Here is a 23,120-nt window from a genome sequence, read left to right on the forward strand (position 1 = left end):
CTGATCACAAAGTGCTAAGAGCTAAAGAAAAATCTTCTAGTGGGATTGATTCTAGGAAACTAAGTATACACGTTGGTACTGGATAATACACATTGAATTTATAACCTTAAAAGATGGTGATGTTGATTTGTATCTTTATGCAGATGTCCTGCTCCTGTTTACCTTGAGGTATCCATAGAAGCTGGAGCATGGACTATTAGTATCATTAAGCCATTTGGCGAAAGAAGAAACCAAATGCAGTCAGAGTGAAACATTAGATGTATATAATCCTAACTCTACTTCTGTGTCAGTAATTGTCTCTTTATATATGCTCAAATAAGTGTACAATCAATGCCCCTTATCTGTATGTACTTAACCGCATTCGATATTGTGGTAGTGTCCCTGCTTCAGAGCCTAGAGACTCGGGTTCAAGTCTCACCTGCCCTAGAGGTGTGTAATAATATTTCTGAACAGATTGATTGGAAACCATGTACAATTCACAGAATTGGTATGGTGCAGAAAGAGGCCGTTTGGCCCAACGTGTCTGCACTGACTCTTCAATCAAACATTGTTACTAAGTGCCAATTTTCTGCTTTTCCTCTATACCTTTTGCACACTTTTTCTATCCAAGAAATATGACCAGCAATGTAACATTATTTGTTAGTGATCAATTCCAACACTAAGTCTGTCAGTATGTGGGAAGTTTTCACTTTGAAACTAGCTTTCCTTCTGCAAAAGGAATTTTGAAAATGGGGTTGGAAGAGAGAATTGTTAGCTGGTATTTGAGACAAGGAAGGGAATACATTTTGTGTCTTGACACTTATTTGTCTGTAATAGTGGTTATATATGTTCTTCTAACTGCAAGACAAACTGAGGTGCATTTGGTTGGACTTAAGTTGATTTTAAGCTTTCTGTCTTTGCTTCTAAACATAGCTTGAAGCTTGTGACTATAGGAGAGATATTAATAAACAATACAATTATTTTGTGTAAATAGTCTTACCACCAGTCTTACAACAGAATAAGATGATTCACTGGAAAACCAACTGAATGGTGTTGACTGCGTGAAAGCATGTTTATGACTAAGATGAGCAAGGACAGCTTTGATGCTCTTTTTGATGTTTTGCCTGTTTGCACCCATTCTGGGTCTTGAAATAAGTCATATCATATAAAGACTGTATACTATCAGTAACACCTGCCTACCATTTTGCAAGTTTCAATTTTCATTGCAATGGCAATGTTTTGAAATGAAACTCACAGGTACGTACGTACCAAAACCTGCTGTAAGAATTCACTGCAAAGCAGTTTCAAGATTTGTAGTCATTTATGGCTGTGAAATTTAGAAAAATAAAAACAGTCAAACAGCCCTTTCTGTTTATTACAGCTTAAATAATTTCTGAGAAAAAGTTGCTGTCTTTCTTTACTTAATATTCATTCCCCCAAGTATGTAGGTTGATTTAAAACATTGATCAGTTTTGTGTTGCAGAATTGTCTCTAGTGGAATCATTGCTGTCAATAACTCACTTTAAAGTTTGAATGGCTAAGCAGTAGCCTATCCAATTACATGGAACTTTTGGAGTAAAATTATAAACAACAATTTGTACTGTACAATCATATGGGCTGAGAGCCATTTTTTTCCTTGCATTTATTGTTCAGTTTGAGGCACTGCAGTCACTGGCTGAATTAGTCCAGAGCAGCACCAGGTGTTGGTCTTTCATTATTTTGCTCAGAATAACAAGGAATGTGGAATGCGAAAAGGGTGAGATGTCAGTAGATGCTTGTCATTGTGTGTGTGAGACAGACCACTTCATAAATAGAAAGTGACAGCTGGGCTAATGATGTCACCAAAGAAGGAACAACTGCACTGCATCTCATTATCTCCACTGTATTGAATCTAGGAACACTTGCTAGCCAGAGTCCATCTAGGTAATGAAAAGAACGTATTGTCAGCAAAGTCGATTGGAAATGTAGTGGGTATTTATTACTGATATAAGAAAATTGCTCAATATCTTAGATTGTGTAGTGGAGAGAAAACAATCTTGTAGGTCAGAGCCAATCAGATAAGCTGACCTAACTATGTCTCTTAGGAGTCCCAGACAATGCAGAGGTTGGATGTTTTATAGATAGTGATTGAAGTATATTGGAAACATAAGCAGCACCATGCATGTCAGTGCTCCAGGAACAATGCTGACTCAGAAGCTTACGGTTTGTATAACATGCCCATGTCACATTTTCCATTTGGATTGAGAAACACAAAACCTTCAAGTTATTTGTCTCATCCACTGACTTGATGTTATATGCTGTCAGCAGTCATTGACAATCAATATTCAATGTTGTAGTCTCTGTACACATAGAAAAGATGTTTGAGAGAGACTGTAATCCATTTTCTCTCTCTCTCGCACACGTGCTCGCTCTCAGTCTCTGTTTCTCTCTGCCGGTCTCCGTCTCTGTTTCTCTCTCTCTGACACACCAACACACACGCACACCAACGCGCACACACACACACACACACACACACACACACACACACACACACACACACACACACACACACACACACACACACACACACACACACACACACACACACACACACACACGCCACCCATAACTTTGTTTATGAAAATGAATGTTCTGACACTTGATACAAATCTCTTCAGCTCTTCTAAATATTGACTCCTTGATGTATTCATTCACTTTTGATTCCTCCATGATTTAACCTTGGCCCCCAACCAAAACTTAGCATACCACAAGGATCAGAAATGGGACCCTTATTGGTTGTTATATTATTAATAGGTATAGATGAAAAAGTGGAAGGGGCAATGTTAAGCGAATTTGCCGGCGACACCAAGATTGGTAGAGTAGCTAATAGCAGAGAAGATTGTATTAGGTTATAGGAAGATAAAGATGGTTTGGTCAGATGGGCAGACCAGTGGAAGTGAGTGATTGTCCTCTGTAACTCCAAACCCCACAGACCAAGATCACTCTCATTTGGCTGGAATGTATGCAATCCCCATTATGACTGGATCTTCTGTTGTTGATTATAGGACTGAATCAGGTTGGCCAATCCTGACTCTCCTGATCACAGTTCCAAACCCTTCATGCTTGTTTATGATGATTCTTATAAAAAAAAGCCATTAACATATTATCATAACCACTTCAGGAATTTGTTGTCACATGTAGTCAAGTATAGGAATATAGTGAAAACTGTATAAACCACCATTCTCCAGTGCCATCTTGGTTACACACTTAAGGATCATACTATCACAGAATTCCTGCAATGCAGAAAGAGGTCATTTGTTCCACTGAGCCTGAACTGACCCTCTGAACAACATTCCACCCAGCCCCCCTATCCTATCCCTGTAATGCTTGCATATACCACGGCTTATCAACCATGGGGCATGGGCTTATCAAACATTTGGTATGGTCAGTTCATGTGCAAGCAGTGAGAGATAAAATGACACAGCACCAGGATGTTTATGCAGACTGAGATCTGGCCAATAATTGCTGATTGTTCCGTGCAGTTGTGACCGGTATGCATGGCAGAGATCATCAGTCTGACGACAACTTTGTGATTGGGTAGCTTGCATATGTGAATGGTAGAGAGGCTGAAGGTCTCCGGTTTACAAATAGCAGAGTCTGCCTCCACCTTCCTGCAGCAAAATAACTCAAGCCTGGAAATAATCTCTTTTCTCCTGCCATTTTCTGTAATCTGCTGTCCGTGACCAATGATTGTAAAACTGCGCAATTATCATGTAATTCCTGGGACCTTCAGCAAAGAACAGAAAGAAGTTGATTGGAATGAGAACAGGGAACAATAGATCTTGTGAAGAAAAATGAACACCTCATCGAAGCCTGTGAACTGGTGCTATTAAATCATGATTCATGAGTCTTTTTTCTCCACCCATAACACATGTCTCTGTGTGAAGGGCTTTTAAAAAAGGCGGTTAGAGTTTCAATTAGTGGAATTATATATTGGTAGTTTTGTTTAGCTGTGGCTGAAGTGTATTTGCAATAAACAGTCATTCTTATTAAATACAGGAACCTGGTCATCGTTACTTGTGAACCAGATTCCATCAGACAGCAAATTAGGGACTTTGAGTATTTTTTCTTAAATCATTACCTTTCGTGGCATCTCCGGGAGTAGTGGGGCTCAAGTTTCAGTGTGCTTTCCTAAGTAGGTCATAACAATATGTAGTAAGTGACCAGACACAAGTGACTTTCAGGTAGGGAAGAAGACTAGTGTAAATTCACAACAAGGCAAAGTTGCTTACGTTCTGTTGCAGAGGACTCGGTGAGTATTTTATCGAGGAACCTGATAGAAAAGGCAAATGGTCATGCACAATAAAATACATGGCGCATTAAAAAAGGTAAGAGTTGCCATAGTCCCAGAGGACCATAGTGCTGCTGTCTCATTGCAGAGAGACGACTGGTGGTGTTGTACAACTTGTGGGTCACCCTCCTCATGCAAGAAGCAAGGCCGAGAAAGCAGGACTTCCGTGGCAACCCCACCTGAAATGGAACTAAAGTTAGCTCAGTTGGCTAGACGGTTATATTGCGATGTAGTGATGCCAATGGTGTGAGTTCAATTCCCATACTGACTAAGGTCACCGTGAAGGTCCCACCCTCCTGACCCCATACCTCAGCTGAAATGCAGGGACCCCCATGCCAAACTCACCAGCATTCGTCTCTTACTCACGAATGTTGGAGTGTGGCAACTTAGTGTATTAAGAAGCCTGTTGTCAAAGATCAAGGAGAAGCCAAGCACTAACTTTCAGTAGGACTTCTTTCAGAGCTTAGCGCCCTTTCTTTCCAACATGGAAATAGTTGCCACCTCCATTAGCACCCTATGGACCTTCATTACAAAACCAGAATAAAAGAACTATCCTACTGGATGGGCGTTATTTAGTACACTCTTAGATCCTTCCAGTTTGTTCCAGGCAAGCAAGCAGAGATGGGCTGAGAGGTGGCAGATGGAGTTCAACCTGGATAAATGCGAGGTGATGCATTTTGGAAGGTCGAATTTGAAAGCTGAGTACAGGATTAAGGATAGGATTCTTGGCAGCGTGGAGGAACAGAGGGATCTTGGTGTGCAGATACATAGATCCCTTAAAATGGCCACCCAAGTGGACAGGGTTGTTAAGAAAGCATATGGTGTTTTGGCTTTCATTAACAGGGGGATTGAGTTTAAGAGTCGTGAGATCTTGTTGCAGCTCTATAAAACTTTGGTTAGACCGCACTTGGAATACTGCGTCCAGTTCTGGGCGCCCTATTATAGGAAAGATGTGGATGCTTTGGAGAGGGTTCAGAGGAGGTTTACCAGGATGCTGCCTGGACTGGAGGGCTTATCTTATGAAGAGAGGTTGACTGAGCTCGGTCTCTTTTCATTGGAGAAAAGGAGGAGGAGAGGGGACCTAATTGAGGTATACAAGATAATGAGAGGCATAGATAGAGTTGATAGCCAGAGACTATTTCCCAGGGCGGAAATGGCTAGCACGAGGGGTCATAGTTTTAAGCTGGTTGGTGGAAAGTATAGAGGGGATGTCAGAGGCAGGTTCTTTACGCAGAGAGTTGTGAGAGCATGGAATGCGTTGCCAGCAGCAGTTGTGGAAGCAAGGTCATTGGGGTCATTTAAGAGACTGCTGGACATGTATATGGTCACAGAAATTTGAGGGTGCATACATGAGGATCAGTGGTCGGCACAACATTGTGGGCTGAAGGGCCTGTTCTGTGCTGTACTGTTCTATGTTCTAAGCCTACTCAGTACCCATGTTATTTCCACAACTGAAAACAATGAATCCCACCAAGGTGCATATTCCTTTGCTCCAAAATTGATCCTTATCCAAAATATTTCTCTATCCCTGTGACAGAAATGCATGGCCATTCAGTTGTGGCAGTGACCTCCTCTGTTTCTTTGTTGGGTTGAATGATAGCGGTCATACTGTGTCATTGTTGTGCAATCTCCCAAGTTCTAGTCCTTTTTACATTATCAGTTTTGTCATAATGCTGGAATGTCCAAGACTCAAACCCCATCTGTATGCACACATATGCGTAGCCTCTGTTAAGACTTGGCTTTCACTTATAGTACTTGTGTCAGTGGGATTGAGATTTTCTCACCCAGCATATTTCGTAAAGCCCAAATCAAGGGATTTGAATCTCACATCATTAATGCAGTATTTTCATAGATATATAGCATAAGTTGTTGGCCATTCAGCCATTTGAACTTGTTTTCACCATTTCAGTTTGATCATTATTGATTTTTTTTTTCTGACCTTTGGATGGTGTCTCTTGATGCCCTCGCCTAATTTAAATTTGTTTTGAAAATTTTGCCTGACCCTTTTAAACTTGTACAGAACATGGTTCAGCCTTAACTGGAGCACTGTGTCTGGTTGTGGGCATCATGCTTCGGGAAAGATGTCAAGCAATTGGAGAGGGTACAAAACAGATTTACAGGAAATGCCCTAAGATTGAGGGACTTCACATACATAGATTGAGGAAGTTGGAATTATTTTCCTTGGAGAAGAGAAAGTTGAGAGGATATTTGGTTTAAGTATTCAATACCTGGACAGAGTAGATAACAAGAAAGGATTGAGAAATTGAAGGTGAAGATGTAAGATAATTGGCAAAGGAAGCAAAGGTGAGAGAGATAGAAACTTTTTTATGCAGTGTGGTGTGCCTAGAGATTTCTTCACTCAAATGAGGTATGGTGAAGACTGTGCATTTTTTTTTGTTTTACTTCAGACCCTTTGAGATAAAGATAAAAATTTATAGGATAATAGGGAAAGATCAGGGTGAAAGACTAACTGAATAGCTGCACAAAAGAGCAGGCATAGCCAAATTGGGCATTTCTTGCATAATTATGATTCTGTCATGCTGAATTCTCTTTCGTTTGGCAATTCTGCTTGCCTGTGTTGAGTGCTTTTGACACTTTCTGCCAATCTTAGCACATTTGTTTTATTCTTACTCTGTTTCTCTCTCCCAATCGTCACTAACCCATACCAAATATTTACCTAAATTTCTGTATTCTATTTTGGTTGATAGCATGACGGGTGGAACCAAATTAAAGCCTTCTCTGAGTCTATGGGCCATTTTTAAATATGAATAATGTTTTCAGATCAGAAATTGAGGACAAAGTTTTATCTCATCTCCCAAAGTGGCACATGTTTGGAGGGATGGTTAACATTCTATATACTGGTCTGTGAGAATTGTTGTAAAGAATAGTCACAATATTTAATGTATCGTAGCAGAAGAAAACTATCTTTCCAATCGCCTTAAATGTTTGAATTTATTTGAAGGCTGTCTAGAGAATGTGTAACAATATTTTGCCATTAACACAATGGGAACAGTGGAATGTGAGGACAGGATATATGTAATATTAAAATAATATTCTGTGGAATTAATTTTAATCCATACAATGATATTTTTCCTATACTGTCAATGGTATTAACACATTTTATGCACCGAATACTTATTTGAAAGTTTATATTCTCCAAGTAGCAGGTAAGCAAGTTGTTTCATTATGGAGGAGTTCATAGCTATGCTAACTTAACTAGGAATACTGAGTACTGACAGCAATAGATCCCTGTAATGAGAGTTAATTTAGTATAGTCAAGAGTCATACACTGCTTTCAACTAACCTGGCGAGATCACTTGCAATGTTTTAAAGCGTCTGGCTGACAAAAGAATTACACCAAATGCGTTGAACGGTAACATTATTTTGGACAGTACATTGTTTAATAAATCAATAAATGATGATCTAATCCATGGTGATTAAGGGAAAAGATGTAGCAGATTACATATTTGAGTACACTTTTGCTAATGAACTTTTTTTTATATTTCCTGATCTCCCCCCCACCCACCCCCACCACCAATCCATCACCTCCTTCCTATCTGACTACAGGACTTAAGGAAATTAGTGGCGCCATTACTGAAGAGTTTCCAGGCAGAGGTGAGTCTCATTTCAGATTTTGTAAAACCAAACAAAGTAATGGTTTAAAAAGAACCTTTACTGGTGTTCGTAGGATATCAATTTTTTAAAAAATTCAAACTCTATTGCCATTGAATTGCACCATTTAACATGTGATTCTTTAATAAATTATATTTGGAGCATATTAAAAGGCACAGAATTGGTTTATTGTAACTGTGCTTGCGAGAAATGAACCACTTTACCTAATCCCACTTTTCAGCACTTAGTTCATAGACCTGCAGGTACTGCTTTAGTGGTAGATATCCAGACACATTTATGTAAGTTGTAATAACAGTTATTAAAGTTTATTCTGTCACTATTTCTGATAATTAAACTTAGCTATGTATTTGTTTACAACTTGGTACTCAGACATAGCTGTTTTTACTTTTTTTGGTGTTTCTACGTTAGCTGATGATTCGAAGCTAGGAGGGAAAGCAAGTTGTGGAGAGCATGCAATGAGACCTTAAAAGAATTTAGACTGATTAAGTGAATGTGAAAGAATGTAGCAAATGACTATAATGTGGATGAATGTGAAATTATCCATTTGGTAAGAATATTAGAAAATCAAAGTATTTTACAAGGTTTGAGATCAGAGGGATCTTGGTGCTACTTATGAATTACAGAAAATCAACATTCCATTGCAGCATGCAATTAGGAAAGAAAATAGCACGTTAGTCATTGCCCCAGGTGGATTTATGTTTGAGTATAGAAGTCTTACTGCAATTATAGAGAGTTTTGGTGAGACCACACAATGTATTGTGTCATTTTCAGTCTCCTTACCTAAGGAATATACTTACTTTGGAAGATGAGCAACAGATTGATTATTTGGGCAGTAGGTTGATTTTTAGGGTGAGAGATTTTCCAGTGAGAGATTGAGTAGGTTTAATGTAATTTCTGTCTAGTTAGAAGAATGAAAGGTGATCTTGTAGAACATTCTGAAGGGAATTGGCAGCGTAGATACTGAGTTGATGTCCCTCTGAGTAGGGATTCTCTGCCATAGTGTGCTTGGTTATTGAGTCAATTCAAATCTGAAGTCGATTGATCTTTAGATATTGACATAATATTGAAGAGATTACCCAGTAGTGTGAGAAGATACTGCTGAGGGAGTATCCACAACGATTGTCATGAATTGCGAAGTTGGCCACTAGGGCTGAATGACCTACTCTGCCTGTTTCTATTTCTTATGATTTTATGGCCCATTTTTTCTCTTATAGGAACTTGCGGGATGTCAAAGTTTGTAAATATGTTTACGTTTCATTAGGACAAAATTCTGTTGATGTATTTGGAAAACCTTGTTTGCTTGTAATTCAATGATGTAAATCACATTGTGAGGTATTGTTTAGTGGAAAACACTTTTGTGTGGCTTGTTTATGACAAAAACCCATGCTTGGCAGTTTTGTATCTGGTAGCAATCTCTAAAATGCTTTCAACAGGAGGATGTTCTTCCCTCGTCAATTTTAAAACTGTTTGTTTATGTTTAGATTATTTTCTGTATGCTGCTTGGTTATAGATCATTGCAGAGGATCAGCCATAAAACCAAATAGGAAAAACTCTTGATTTGTTTGCACAAGCATGAGTTGTATTTGCATATAGAATATATACACATTTTATTATATTACATCTTTTTCAAATAAAAATGCCTTACCTAAAATACCCCAAGCATAGAATCTGGAGCAGACAATAACTCCATAGAAAAGTTCTGTTTCAGTTTAACTAGCAGACTTATTTACTGACAATTCATCTCTTGTTGTGTGTTTAAAACTGAATGTGATTTTTGAATACCGAGGGTTTGAAAATGCATTAGAATTTTTTGAACATTACATAAATCTTAGACTGTGAATAATAGCTGGCATTTACAGAGAACAATAGTGTTGCGTTGCTTCTAATAAATGTGCCTACAGTAAGCAGATACAAACTTATTTCTTCACAAACTTTCTGAATATATACATAACGTCCTTAGAGTGAGTAGGGAGTGGGCATCAATGTGCTCATTGGATCTTCAAACACATTCCCTTTTCCCTGTTGGAATGACTTTGTGATCTCCACATGAGTTGCGAAGACTTGTGTTTTCGATTATTTTGCTTTATTGTCAGTAAGTTCATGAAGTCTGTAAACTTGGTGAGCATTGCCAGATTGATTTTATGATCATTTACCTGATTGGCACTATTTTGTCAAGGCCTTGCCTACTGTCTGACCTGAGGCTACCTTTTGATATGTGGCCTCACCCTGTGCTTGACTGCCCGAGTGTGGAATCAAAGGTCCTGCTGCCTGAGTTCTGTACCAAGGAGCTTTTACCATTCTTATAAGGCTTCAGACTGCCTGTTTGAGTTCTTCCCTGTTCCTGGCCACATTGAGCCAGTGGGCTGAGGTTAGAAACAGGAAAGGAGAGGTCACCCTGTTGGGAGTTTTCTATAGGCCTCCAAATAGTCCCAGATATGTAGAGGAAAGGATAGCAAAGATGATTCCCGGTAGGAGTGAGAGAAACAGGGTAGTTGTCATGGGGGACTTCAACTTTCCAAATATTGACTGGGAACACTATAGTTCGAGTACTATAGATGGGTCAGTTTTTGTCCAGTGTGTGCAGGAGGGCTTCCTGACACAGTATGTAGACAGGCCAACAAGGGGTGAAGCCACGTTAGATTTGGTACTGGGTAATGAGCCCGGCCAGGTGTTAGATTTAGAAGTAGGTGAGCACTTTGGTGATAGCAATCACAATTCTGTTATGTTTACTTCAATGATGGAAAGGGATAGGTGTATACCACTGAACAAGAGTTATAGCTGGGGGAAAGGCAATTACAATGAGATTAGGCAAGATTTAGGGAGCATATGATGGGGAAGGAAACTGTAAGGAATGGGCACATTAGAAATGTGGAGCTCATTCAAGGAATAGCTTCTGTGTGTCTGAGATAAGTATGTACCTGTCAGGCAGGGAGGAAGCTGTAGAGCGCGGGAGCCGCGGTTTACGAAGGACATGGAATCTCTGATCAAGAGGAAGAAGAAGGCTTATGTTAGGATGAGATGTGAAGGCTCAGTTAGGGGGCTTGAGGGTTACAAGTAGCCAGGAAAGACCTAAAGAGAGAGCTCAGAAGAGCCAGGAGGAGACATGAGAAGTTGTTGGCAGATAGGATCAGGGTAAACCCTAAGGCTTTCTATAGGTATTTAAGGAATAAAAGAATGACAAAAGTAAGATTAGAGCCAATCAAGGATAGTAGTGAGAAGTTGTGTGTGGAGTCAGAGGGGATGGGGAAGCACTAAATGAATATTTTTCGACAGTATTCACTCTAGAAAATGACAATGTTGTTGAGGAGAATACTGAGATAGAGGCTACTAGACTAGGTGGGATTGAGGCTCTCAAGGAAGAGATATTAGAAATCCTACAGAGTGTGAAGACAGATAAGTCCCCTGGGCCAGATGGGATTTATCATCGGATCCTCTGGGAAGCTAGGGAGGACATTGCTGAGCCTTTGGCATTGATCTTTAACTTGTCATTGTCTACAGGAATAGTGCCCGACAACTGGAGGATAGCAAATGTGGTTCCCCTGTTCAAGAAGGGGAGTAGAGACAACCCTGGTAATTATAGACCAGTGAGCCTTACTTCAGTTGTTGGTAAAGTGTTGGAAAAATTTATAAGAGAGGATTTATAATCATCTAGAAAAGAATAATTTGATTTGCGATAGTCTGCACGGTTTTGTGAAGGGTAGGTCGTGCCTCACAAACCTTATTGAGTTCTTTGAGAAGGTGACCAAACAGGTAGATGAGAGTAAACGGGTTGATGTGGTGTATATGGATTTCAGCAAGGTGTTCAATAAGGTTCCCCACAGTAGGCTATTGTACAAAATGCGGAGGAATGGGATTGTGGGTGATATATCAGTTTGGATCAGAAATTGGCTTGCTGAAAGAAGACAGAGGGTGGTGGTTGATGCGAAATGTTCATCCTGGAGGCCAGTTCCTAGTGGTTTACTGCAAGGGTCGGTGTTGGATCCACTGCTGTTCGTCATTTTTATAAATGACCTGGATGAGGGCGTAGAAGGATGGGTTAGTAAATTTGCAGACGACACCAAGATCGGTGGAGTTGTGGATAGTGAAAAAGGATGTTGTAGGTTACGGAGAGACATAGATAAGCTGCAGAGCTGGGCTGAAAGGTGGAAAATGGAGTTTAATGCAGACAAGTGTGAGGTGATGCACTTTGGTAGGAGTAAACAGAATGCAAAGTACTGGGCTAATGGTAAGATTCTTGGTAGTGTAGATGAGCAGATAGATCTCTGTGTCCATGTACACAGATCCTTGAAAGTTGCCACCCAGGTTGACAGGGTTGTTAAGAAGGTATACAGTGTTTTAGCTTTTATTAATAGAGGGATCGAGTTCCGGAATCATGATGGGAAGGATTTTTTCCAGAAGCCACTATGAGGAGGACCATTGTTCTTTATGTGTGTATTGATGACCTAGACTCTGCTATACAGGGTTTAACACGAGAATGTAATGAATAGTTTAAAAGATAAGTGATTTCAGGAGAATACAGACTGTGACACAGGAGATATGTGGTGGATGAAATTTAATGGAGAGAACTATAAAGTGATAAATTTTTCCAGCATGAATGAGGAAACGCACTGTAAGCTAGATGTTACAATTTTAAAAGGAGTGCAGGAGCAGAAAGGTCTAGAATGCATATAGTATAAATACCTTTTTTTTGGACTGTGGACTGAAATGTTGGAACAGATACTGCTTTAAGCCAAGGAACTATGGAAGATGTGCCATTGTTCTATGCAAAGCTGCCTTCTTGAAACTGTGGCGGAGGATGCTGCACATATTGGCGTAAGTGTGGTTCAAGGGGCCATTTTGCCCAGTGATGGATGGTTGATTGTTTAGTCAAGCGAAACCAATTTGTGTGTGGCCAGGAGCACTCAGTGTTCTTGTTTAATTCCTGGGAAAGTGGCTACAGCTTTTTGTTTGGACAATATAGCCGAAGCATCCAGTTTGTTAAAGAGGGAATATTTCTTTCTTTGTCCTCTCAACATGTGGAGAAACAAAATTCAGAACAGCTGCTTTTCTGTCTCTTTTTCTCTGTAAATTTCTTTCTTGGAATGAAAAATGGACAGCCCATCTTTAGAGACAATGAAGGGCTGATTCCTCAACTGGTGAATGCAGGTTTGAGAATTTGAGAGTCCAGAACATTGAGTCCTCATCAAAGACTCAAGGAGAGTTGTGGAAGAACATCTCATTGATGTTTGTAAGCTGGACTCATGCCAGAATTGTACTTTGCTGACTTTTCGTATTACTTTGCCAACTGTAATGCTTATGGCTTGTTTCTTTATTTGTTTGTTTGTATGCCAACAGGAATTTAAAGTGTTAAGTTGGCCCTTTGTGTTTCTCTTCTGCCCTTGCTTAAAGCGATCTGTTTGCAATAAATAAATGTTTTCTTGTTACATACAGAAACCTGGTGAATGTTTTTCTTTTAAGGAACAAAAGCAGAACTTGCTGTTTTTGTTCCTGATTTAAAGCATTTGCAGTTCTTTTAGTCCTTATTTGGTGTTTTCTTTTAACCTGGATTTGTCAGCCAGGTAAATTTGAGAATTCGAGAATTTCGCTAAATCTTTTTCGTATCTGTGACAACTCCTGGGAATAGTGGGGATTGATCGCCAGTGCATAACTGGGAATTGTGATAGCACTAATTGTTGTAGTTTTTACAATGACAGTTGAAGTGGGAGAAGTTTGAGTAACCAGAGAACGTAGCTGTAATTGGTAAAAGAACTAGAGCGACAGGAGGAAACTTCATTTTTACACACCAAGTTGTTTAATCTGGAATGTGAGAGATAATGGGAACTGCAGACGCTGGAGAATCCAAGATAATAAAGTGTGAAGCTGGATGAACACAGCAGGCTAAGCAGCATCTCAGGAGCACAAAAGCTGACCTTTCGGGCCTAGACCTTTTCGTCAGAGAGCTTGAAGGGTCTAGGCCCGAAACGTCAGCTTTAGTGCTCCTGACATGCTGCTTGGCCTGCTGTGTTCATCCAGCTTCACACTTTATTATCTTAATCTGGATTGTGCTGCCTGAAAGGGTGATTGAAGCATTTACAATCATAACATTCAAAACAGTATTGGATAAATCCATAAATGGAAAGAATTGCATTGCAATGAAGAAAGAGCAGGGAAGTGGAATGAAGTGGATAACTAACAAAAGTCCGGCAGAAGCATGATTGACTGACTGCTGTCCTCCTTTGCTGATATTTTATGACCCTATATCAGTATTTATGACCCCCCAATCCCCAACCCTGAGACCCAATTTGTGGATAAAAGCCAGCCTTGGGGTTAAACTAGGCACTGAATCTGTTAACCGGTGTTTGGGTTACACATTTTGGAGATAATTCCTAAATTTTGCTTAAAAATGTATTTGAGCTTCACTTACCTTGCTTGTCCTCCCTGGACTGAACTATCCCCCCCCTAACTCTCCACCTACGCTCACCTTTACTGGCTCCGTCCCCGCCTCTTTGACCTGTCTGTCTTCTGTCTATAATTTATCCACCTCCCGCTCTTTCCCTATTTATTTCAGAACCTCCTTCCCCTCCCCCATTTCTGAAGAAGGGCCAAGGCCTGAAACTTCAGCTTTCCTGCTCCTCTGATGCTGCTTGGCCTGCTGTGTTCATCCAGCTCTACACCTTGTTGTCTCAGGTTGGAGCTGTGAACAAGATGCAGAGAAACTTTCAGATCATGGCCATCTTAGGAATTCTGTTTTGTTCTTTGCAGTAAAAGGCACTTTATACCTCAAGAAAATCAGTTTATCTTACTTTCAGAAGTTGCTGTGCATTTTAACTGCTAATTCGGAAATCTTTTGTGGGCGAATCAGTTACCTTGTACCTCTTCCAAGCCAGTGGAACCATCAAGAGAAGGACAACTAAGAGACAACATTCTGACCGGCCCAAGAATCAGAAGATTTATCTCTTCATTCATTGTGAACAGGAGCCACTAAATTGCTTTCTCAGTTGATTCCCTCTGTTTTTTTTTGCTGTGTGTGACTTTAAGCAGGAGTTTATCAGGATTAGAGTTTTCCTAAAAGAATTATATGCTGATGGTTCATAGCTGTTTACCTTTAGCTAAAATCTAACTTATTATAATAACCAGATATTTTGTATTAAGTACAGAAACTTGGTCTGTGCTTTCTGTCAACCTAGATCTAACAGTTAAGTAAATTAGGGAATTTTACGTACTTCTTAATATATTTAACTTTTGTGATGACTCCAGGAACAGTGAGACTTAATTTTCAGTGCATTACCCAAGCAATGTATAAGTGTATAAATGTTAATTCCAGTAAATTCCCTGTGGAGATGAAAATTCAGCAGGAAGACTTGTGGTGGTGAAGTTAGCCTAGAGAATGATGCACATTAATTCTTAGTGAAACAATTTAAAAGATGTCTGTTTCCATCTTCTAATATGGTTACTCCTTTATGCAAACCAAGAATATTCCTGTTCTACTATACAGCCAGTACTAAGTATACTGGTATCAGCTGTAGCACGAGTGGGAAAATCAGTACCTTTTGGATGGACACAGGAATAATTCAATCAGTTAAAACCTCCACTACTTGTGGCGCTCGTGTTGTTACCATTGAATTATGACAGAATTTTGTGCTAATAGATGTTGTGATTAAACAGCTGGACTGTGTTCCTTTTTTAAAGTCTGTTTAAAGTGCATTGTAGTCAATGATGGAACTTTGAATTGGAGCCACTGTTTTAATGTAGGAGTTAGTTTATTCATTCCTAGTTGAAAGTGAACTGCATTCATCATTCATTGAAAAGCATGCCAAAAACGCAATTGTGTATGCATGTTGTTATTTCAGTGTGTGTTTAGTTTGATGTCTGTTCAAGAGTTAACTGCTGAGATGTACATTTAAAAAAAATTCAATTATTGATTTGCACCACTATCTCTCAACACCAAACAAAAATTGTATTTCATCTTGATTACTAAACTTAATGATAGCTTAAAAGTTCCAAATTATGTTTCATGAAATGAACTGAAAAACTGAATATCTCAGTGCATGGATAAAATCAGCAATGTAATTAAAAACCTATCTTTCCACTTCTTTACCACTGTTCCAAATGGTTAGATCTGTAATGCAGGAAAGGATATAACCATACTTGCAATCGGAAATTAATGTTTGAAGAGGAAGACAAATTCAATTTGACAAGCTATCTTGGGGATAAGTTCCTGAACAGCAGGGAATTAGAGTTTCACTGTAAGGGTGAGAGGCGTGATTTAGCTTCATGTTATTTGTTGTAGATCTATCAATAATTTAACTATTATAGCTGAAATTAGCTGATAAACAGGCAAAATCTTTAAATTAACGATGGCTCATTTTAATTTATTACTGATAAATGTGCGTGTAATTGGGGGAAAAAGTCACAAGCAATTTGGAACTTGGCTTAATGCTGGTAACCAATTTAGACTGAATTGAAAAAATAAGATTCTGCCAGTTGCTCTTTGTGAATATAGAAGCTTTTATCCATTTTGTTTACCAAAGAAATACTGAGTTTATTTGTAAATATCACCATTTCAATGTGTTTTTAAGCTGAATTTGTCAAGACCTGGAATTCACTCAAGCGAGAACTGAAACATGGACCAATTTTGAGAAGATGAGCATGTAATTCCAGTAATGAAATCCTGCGCAGCTACCAATGATCTCCCAGCAGACCCTGCTTGCCTACCTGTGAAAGTTTTGTGCTTTCATTAGATTTCAAATCGGCAAATGTCACACATCACACATCACACGTGCAATAATTCCTATTCTACCTCACTTGTTCTTTTTTGGCAGTCATCATGCAAGTCCTCACACAACTGGGGGAAAGTTGCTGTAGGTGTTAGCAGATAACTCAGTTATGTGAATCTTTATTTCCATTTCACTTCCTATGATATCTTGTGAGACAACCACTCAACATAGCTTAATGTGAACTGGGATCATGAACATTAGCAATGATAGCCCAGTTTGTGTAGCAGGCATCAAATCTGTGTGACGGAAATAGAAGCCAATGATTCCTGTTTTGATCAGAGTAACATTGACAAAATATATAATTTTCTCTCAAAGGGAGGTCACCCATTATCCATGTCCACTTGTGTATAACCTCCTCAAATCTTTGCTGACTGGTGATGTTTGTGCCTTGCTGACATGTCCTTGTGCACAACCTCCTCAATTCTTTGACTGGTGATGTCTGTGCCCTACTGACACTTGACACAGTAAATGACCAAAGATGCTTTAGGTTCCTAATGAAACTGAAGTGTGCCTAAGGTTGTATTATGCCAAATCTCTCAGCTAGCCATTCAGTTTAAAGAATGCTGTCAGTACACAATGACAATCCTGATATTTTAATCTTTTCACAGAAAAGAGATGATGAAAAAATCGTCTCCATTGTACTGTAATATTAAGTTGGAATATTTGCATACAATCATCTTTTTAAGAACAATGTATAATATTTTATAAAGGCATTCATATAGAAAAATGTCACAAGGCACTTCATAGACATGTAAGCAACAGTAAATGGAAGCAGAAACAAATAATGACATAATCGCCTGGTCGTAGCTGGAAAAAAGACATGTTTTGTTGAAGGGTTTTCTCTTATATTCATTCGGAAAGTTCACAAGAATACTGATTTTTAGGAGGAAAACCTACATTTATTCTATAGTGGAGGAGTGTTTTTATTGATTGGCAACCAGTCTAGTAGAGGCATTGCCATGGAAGATACACCATTAATGATCGTTAGGTATCTCAATAGTTTGACCAAGAGATGAGCTGTCTCCATGCTGTTACTATGCAAAAGCAATATCAGTGGTGTTCATCATGAATGGGATTCTGCCTTCAAGCCAAGAATATGTTCTGTCCATTAAACAAATAAATAGTATATGAACTTCAGTGCCTGTGTGATGCCGAGTGTATAGACCATTTGTCCAGAAAACCTGTTGATCATAGCAACAACATATCACTTTGACTGTCAGTCAGAAGCGAAGTATTGGCTGTAACCAACCAGCTAATATTTGTAAAACTCATGACACACTGTCCAGCATTAGTTGTGATTCTATGATTGGACAATATTTTGCTGTATGATCCTGAGAGTGCAAGTATTTGCACTTGCAACATTCACTTGCATATGCTGTAAGCTACACAGGATCCTGTTCATTGCGGATAGGCTACATACACATATTGCACCTGTTTAAACTTAACAAAATAGGTGACAGCCGTTCTCTGGTTCACTTCTCATGGCAGTGCCTCAACCAATCAAATGACCTTGCTCTGTTCAAAATTCAAACAAAGCCTGGCAGTTAACAGTTAATCATCGTTGCCATTGAGAAAGCACCAGATAATGTGCTTACCAATTTCTAAAATTCAACTAAAAAGAGTTCAACAAATCAACAGTTTTCCCTCAGGCAGTATAAACGATGTTTTCCCCTATAGTTACTATTTTTGCAAATTGACCTGATGTGTGCAAAACTTAAAGTATTGACAAATGTCTCTTCAGCAATGCTCAAAAAATGAGGTAGTAGGGAGTGAAAATTACTGACCAAAAAATTGGCCAACTTAGTAGATTTTAAGGAGAGCCTTAAAATGAGGAGGTGTAAAGTATCAAGCAGAGAATTTGTGTGCGGAGTTGAAGTGGCTGAAGGCATGTGGCATAGTTGCAAATGATATGACAGAGAGAATGCAATGATGCTTCAAAGACCAGAGAATGGGATGTGGAAAGTTCAGAGTTGTGTGGGAAGAAGCTAATGACCTGCCTTTTGGAGGGTTGAAAAGGATTACAGAAATGGGAAGCAGTGAGAATGAAGACGTGGCTGAGAATTTGAATTTAGAGGTTTGTGGATTCAAGACTGTAGAGTCACCAGGACAAGTGGAATATTAGCTGAGATGGGTGTTAATGATGTGAGAAAAAAAGCACAGCATTGGAGAAACCTAGCAGGTCTGGCTGCCTCTGTGGAGATGAACACATTTGATTCTTCAAGTCCCCAATATGACTTCAGCAGTCGAGAGATGGGAAGTGGAATGAAAGAGAAAGCCAGGGAAAAGTTGGAGGACAAGCGACCTTATTTTCTTTCCCCCAGCTGAGAACTTTGTTTTTAGTCCCATCCATTACCTTTTCAAGTATCTAACAGAGCTCTGATTGCTATCTGCAAAATGCTCCCTCATATATACTTCAACAGCTTGTCCAGCTTCATTACCTAAAATTAAGTCCAGAACTGCCTCCTCTCTTATAGGACCTTCTATGTACCAACTTATAAAGCTCTCCTGGATGCATTATAAGAATACTGCTTCCCTTAAACCTTCTACTGCATGATTATTCCTGTTAATGTTGAGTAAGTTCAAGATCCTCCACTATTGCTACCCTATTATTTATTATACTTTGTACAGCTACAGTGTTTTCTTTGTTTAAAAGAAACTATGGGAATGCCATTGTGCAAGGTGGCGTTAATGGAACAGGTGAGATGGAGAAATTGGAAATGTCATTTTAGATGTGGTTGTGATGATGAGAGGATACAAACATGTTAAGCTGAGCTCCGGGTGAAATATAAAGTCGTAGTTGGAAGGAGTCTGATGGTCGGGTAAAATGGGAAAGGTGTCAAGGCCTCAAAGCTGAAGGTTCCAGTCTGCACAATTGTTAATTAGCAGAAAGTGCGCCTCATCCAGGACTTGATGTCAGGCATTGTAGTGAGACAGGCCAAAGCTGTATGCTACCAGTGTACATGTAGAAACTGAACTTCTGAGTACAAATGAGTTGCCATGTGGATAGGGAGCAGATGAGAAAAAGGAGGGAACAAAGCTCAGATTCTTGGGTTAATCCAGAGGTAGTGGTGTAACATCAGAAAAAGATAGTATAACTGGACATGCTGTGTTTCTGATTCCATAATTAAGGGTGAAGCCAAGGCGAGGAGCAGATCTATCGAGCAGGAGGGCTGAGCTGTTGGCAATTGATGGTATGGTAAATTGTAAGTTTACAGCAAGGTGAAGGGGAACAATGTACAATGGTCCAAGTCACAGTGGTTGTCATTTGTGCCTTTACTTAAGCTCACGTTTTAGTGCTGTAGTAGGCAGAAATCAGATAGGAAAGGTTCAAATGTGAACTGTGGGAGAGTTGGGCTTCAGTTTAGGAGATAACAAGTTGAACAAAAGATTCAGTAGAGAAAACTTTGCAAGAGCAGAGAGGTTGATGGTAGATTTGTTTTCAGAAGAGGCGTAAGGAGAATGTGAGAAAGAGGAGGAGACGGTACCTGAAGACAGAAAATTACAAAATAAACATAATGTGAGGCCAGATGGAGATATTAAATGGTTAGCAATTAAGTGAGAACGAGCCAAGGACACAGGACATTTAACGGATAGATAGCCACTTTAGCAAAAGACTTTCAGGGATTTGCAAGGGTTTTATTGCTTTCTCTTCTGGACCATTCACTATGCAGACGCTAACTATCTGCTGGGGAAAACTTAAACTTTTTTTTGTTTTTTGAAAATTACCCCAAAACCAGTGAAATAAAATACCCAATCATGTGTATCAGCTCTTTTAAATGATCTTAAAATCAACCTGTTCAGACAGGTTATGACAAATGTCTGAGGTAGCTGGGACTTTAATCCAGACCTTATGACCCAGAGATGGGGACATTCCCACTGAACCACAACCAGCTTACTTTTTAACATTTTCTCATCTGATCAACCTGTTCAGATGTGTTATGGATATTTTCTGATCAACTTTTTTAGATATGTTATTACACTGTTCTCGAGAGGTGGCAGGCTTCTTAACTCAGCGTTGATTACTCTTATATAGTGAATTACCAATGTGTCAAAATAATCCATCAAAAATGTCTTTTTTTTAAACACAATATTTATAAAGATGTTGGTCTCATAATGTTTTGCTAATCAGTTGACTTGTCTTTTGAAACTTTTATGACTTGAATTAATATTTTTCTTTGCAATCTATAATCTCCCCGAAAAGAGCTGGGCTTAGACTTTTGTCTGGAACGGTATAGTTGGGTTAGTTAGCATATGGACTGTAGTTTGGTAAAGATGTTGCCATGGTTAGATGATGGTTGACAGTTGACTGCTAACCTTTGCTTACATTTAAACCGGGTATTGAATGATTTAAGAAATTATCTTGAGTCATGAACCAGAAAATGATGTGTAATTTAGTTCAGTTGATCCAGACAACTGTGTACATGTTCAGTCCATCTGCAATGGACAGGGATCTGTGTACTAATATATGCAGTTTCCAGTACATACAAGAGAACCACACTGTGAGCCTAATTTTTTTTTCCCTCCCCACCCTTATCTGCTTTCTGGAGGGACCACTCTGCCTGTGACTCCCTTGCCTGCTCCATACTCCCCGCCAGCCCCACCACTTCCAGCACTACTTCCTGCAACCGCCGGAGGTGCTACACCTGCGCCTACACCTCCCCCCGACCCCCATCCCAGGCCCTAGGAAGGCCTTCCACATCAAGCACCTGCACATCTGCCAATGTGGTATACTGTATCTGCTATTCCCGTTGTGACCTCCTGTACATCAGGGAAACAAGCAGAGGCTTGGGGACCAGTAAACTCCACATAGACAGTCGCCAGAGGATGGAATTTCCAACAATTGGCAATGGATTCACGGTCATCACTAGATCCCTAATTCTAGATACTTGTTGAATTTAAATTTCACCATCTGCCATGGTGGAATTTGAACCCAAGACCCCAGGATATTACCTGCGTCTCTGGATTAACATTAGCAATAATAACACTAGGCCATCGCCTCCCTGAGGGAAGAAATATACATATATGTGTAAAAGTTTTTTTGTTAATAAAGTATATCTTGAAATAAAAACCGTTAACTCTGATTTCTTTTCACAGATGCTACCAGACCTGCTGAGCTTTTCAAGCAATTTCTTTGTTTCTGATTTCTAGCAACTGCAGTTCTTTCAATTTTTATGACTTTCACATTGCTTTATTAATGTATACATATCAGATAACTGACAATCAGCATTGGTGTGATGGAGCCACTCCTCATGATAGTTGTTGAACCCCTTCACTCAAAGTGTATCCTGTGCCTGTGTCATTCTTACTGCTTCTTTTAATTGATATTTAACATGGAAGAGCACTGATTCATCAGTCAAGACCCACCAGAAGTGACAATACAGTCAGGAAACAGTTGCTGTGGGAGTGTCAGTATCGACTTCGAACCTGATGAAGCCTTATTGTATCATGTATAGACCCAAATCTTTTCATTCTTGTACACTTAAAATTATGGCCTGAAATGTGAGAACTGCTTAAATTCAATGGTTTAAAGAGTTGCTGCAGGTTTTGTAAAGCAAATAACCTGACACTTCAGGCAAACATTGTGTAAACAGCTGTTTCAATAGATAGCAATTGATAAGTTGAAACTAAGGGGCTCTGTGTACTGATGCAACTCATTGGCCCTGGGCAGTCTATGAACTAGTGACAAATTAACAATGACAAAAGCTCTTTGCCTTCTATCAACCATGTGATCTCCACTGGCAGTGGAACCATCTCTCTGTTCTCTGCAGCCAAAACCTATTTTAACCATGAAGAAAACTGGTTCATCTTTTTTTCAGAATTTTTACGTTGTGATAAGCTAATCAGTCACATTATGCTTTTCAGAGATAATGGGAACTGCAGATGCTGGAGATTCCAAGATAATAAAATGTGAGGCTGGATGAACACAGCAGGCCAAGCAGCATCTCAGGAGCACAAAAGCTGACGTTTCGGGCCTAGACCCTTCATCAGAGAGGGGGATGGGGGGAGGGAACTGGAATAAATAGGGAGAGAGGGGGAGGCGGACCGAAGATGGAGAGCAAAGAAGATAGGTGGAGAGGGTGTAGGTGGGGAGGTAGGGAGGGGATAGGTCAGTCCAGGGAAGACGGACAGGTCAAGGAGGTGGGATGAGGTTAGTAGGTAGCTGGGGGTGCGGCTGGGGGTGGGAGGAAGGGATGGGTGAGAGGAAGAACCGGTTAGGGAGGCAGAGACAGGTTGGACTGGTTTTGGGATGCAGTGGGTGGGGGGGAAGAGCTGGGCTGGTTGTGTGGTGCAGTGGGGGGAGGGGATGAACTGGGCTGGTTTAGGGATGCAGTGGGGGAAGGGGAGATTTTGAAACTGGTGAAGTCCACATTGATACCATATGGCTGCAGGGTTCCCAGGCGGAATATGAGTTGCTGTTCCTG

At 39.8% G+C, this 23,120-nt stretch overlaps 1 protein-coding gene across 7 annotated transcripts in view; it reads left to right on the plus strand.

Moving 5' to 3' along the window:
- Positions 1-23,120, plus strand: part of LOC125464755 (protein CASP-like) — a 534,922-nt gene that overhangs the window by 210,332 nt on the left and 301,470 nt on the right. For all 7 annotated transcript variants that reach the window (XM_048557535.2, XM_048557531.2, XM_048557534.2 and 4 more), the window contains one exon: positions 7,877-7,924. In XM_048557535.2, the coding sequence (XP_048413492.1) occupies positions 7,877-7,924 (48 nt within the window). The remainder of the gene's footprint in view (positions 1-7,876; positions 7,925-23,120) is intronic.

Source organism: Stegostoma tigrinum, chromosome 27 (assembly GCF_030684315.1).
Source record: "Stegostoma tigrinum isolate sSteTig4 chromosome 27, sSteTig4.hap1, whole genome shotgun sequence".
Classification (NCBI taxonomy): Eukaryota; Metazoa; Chordata; class Chondrichthyes; order Orectolobiformes; family Stegostomatidae; genus Stegostoma; species Stegostoma tigrinum.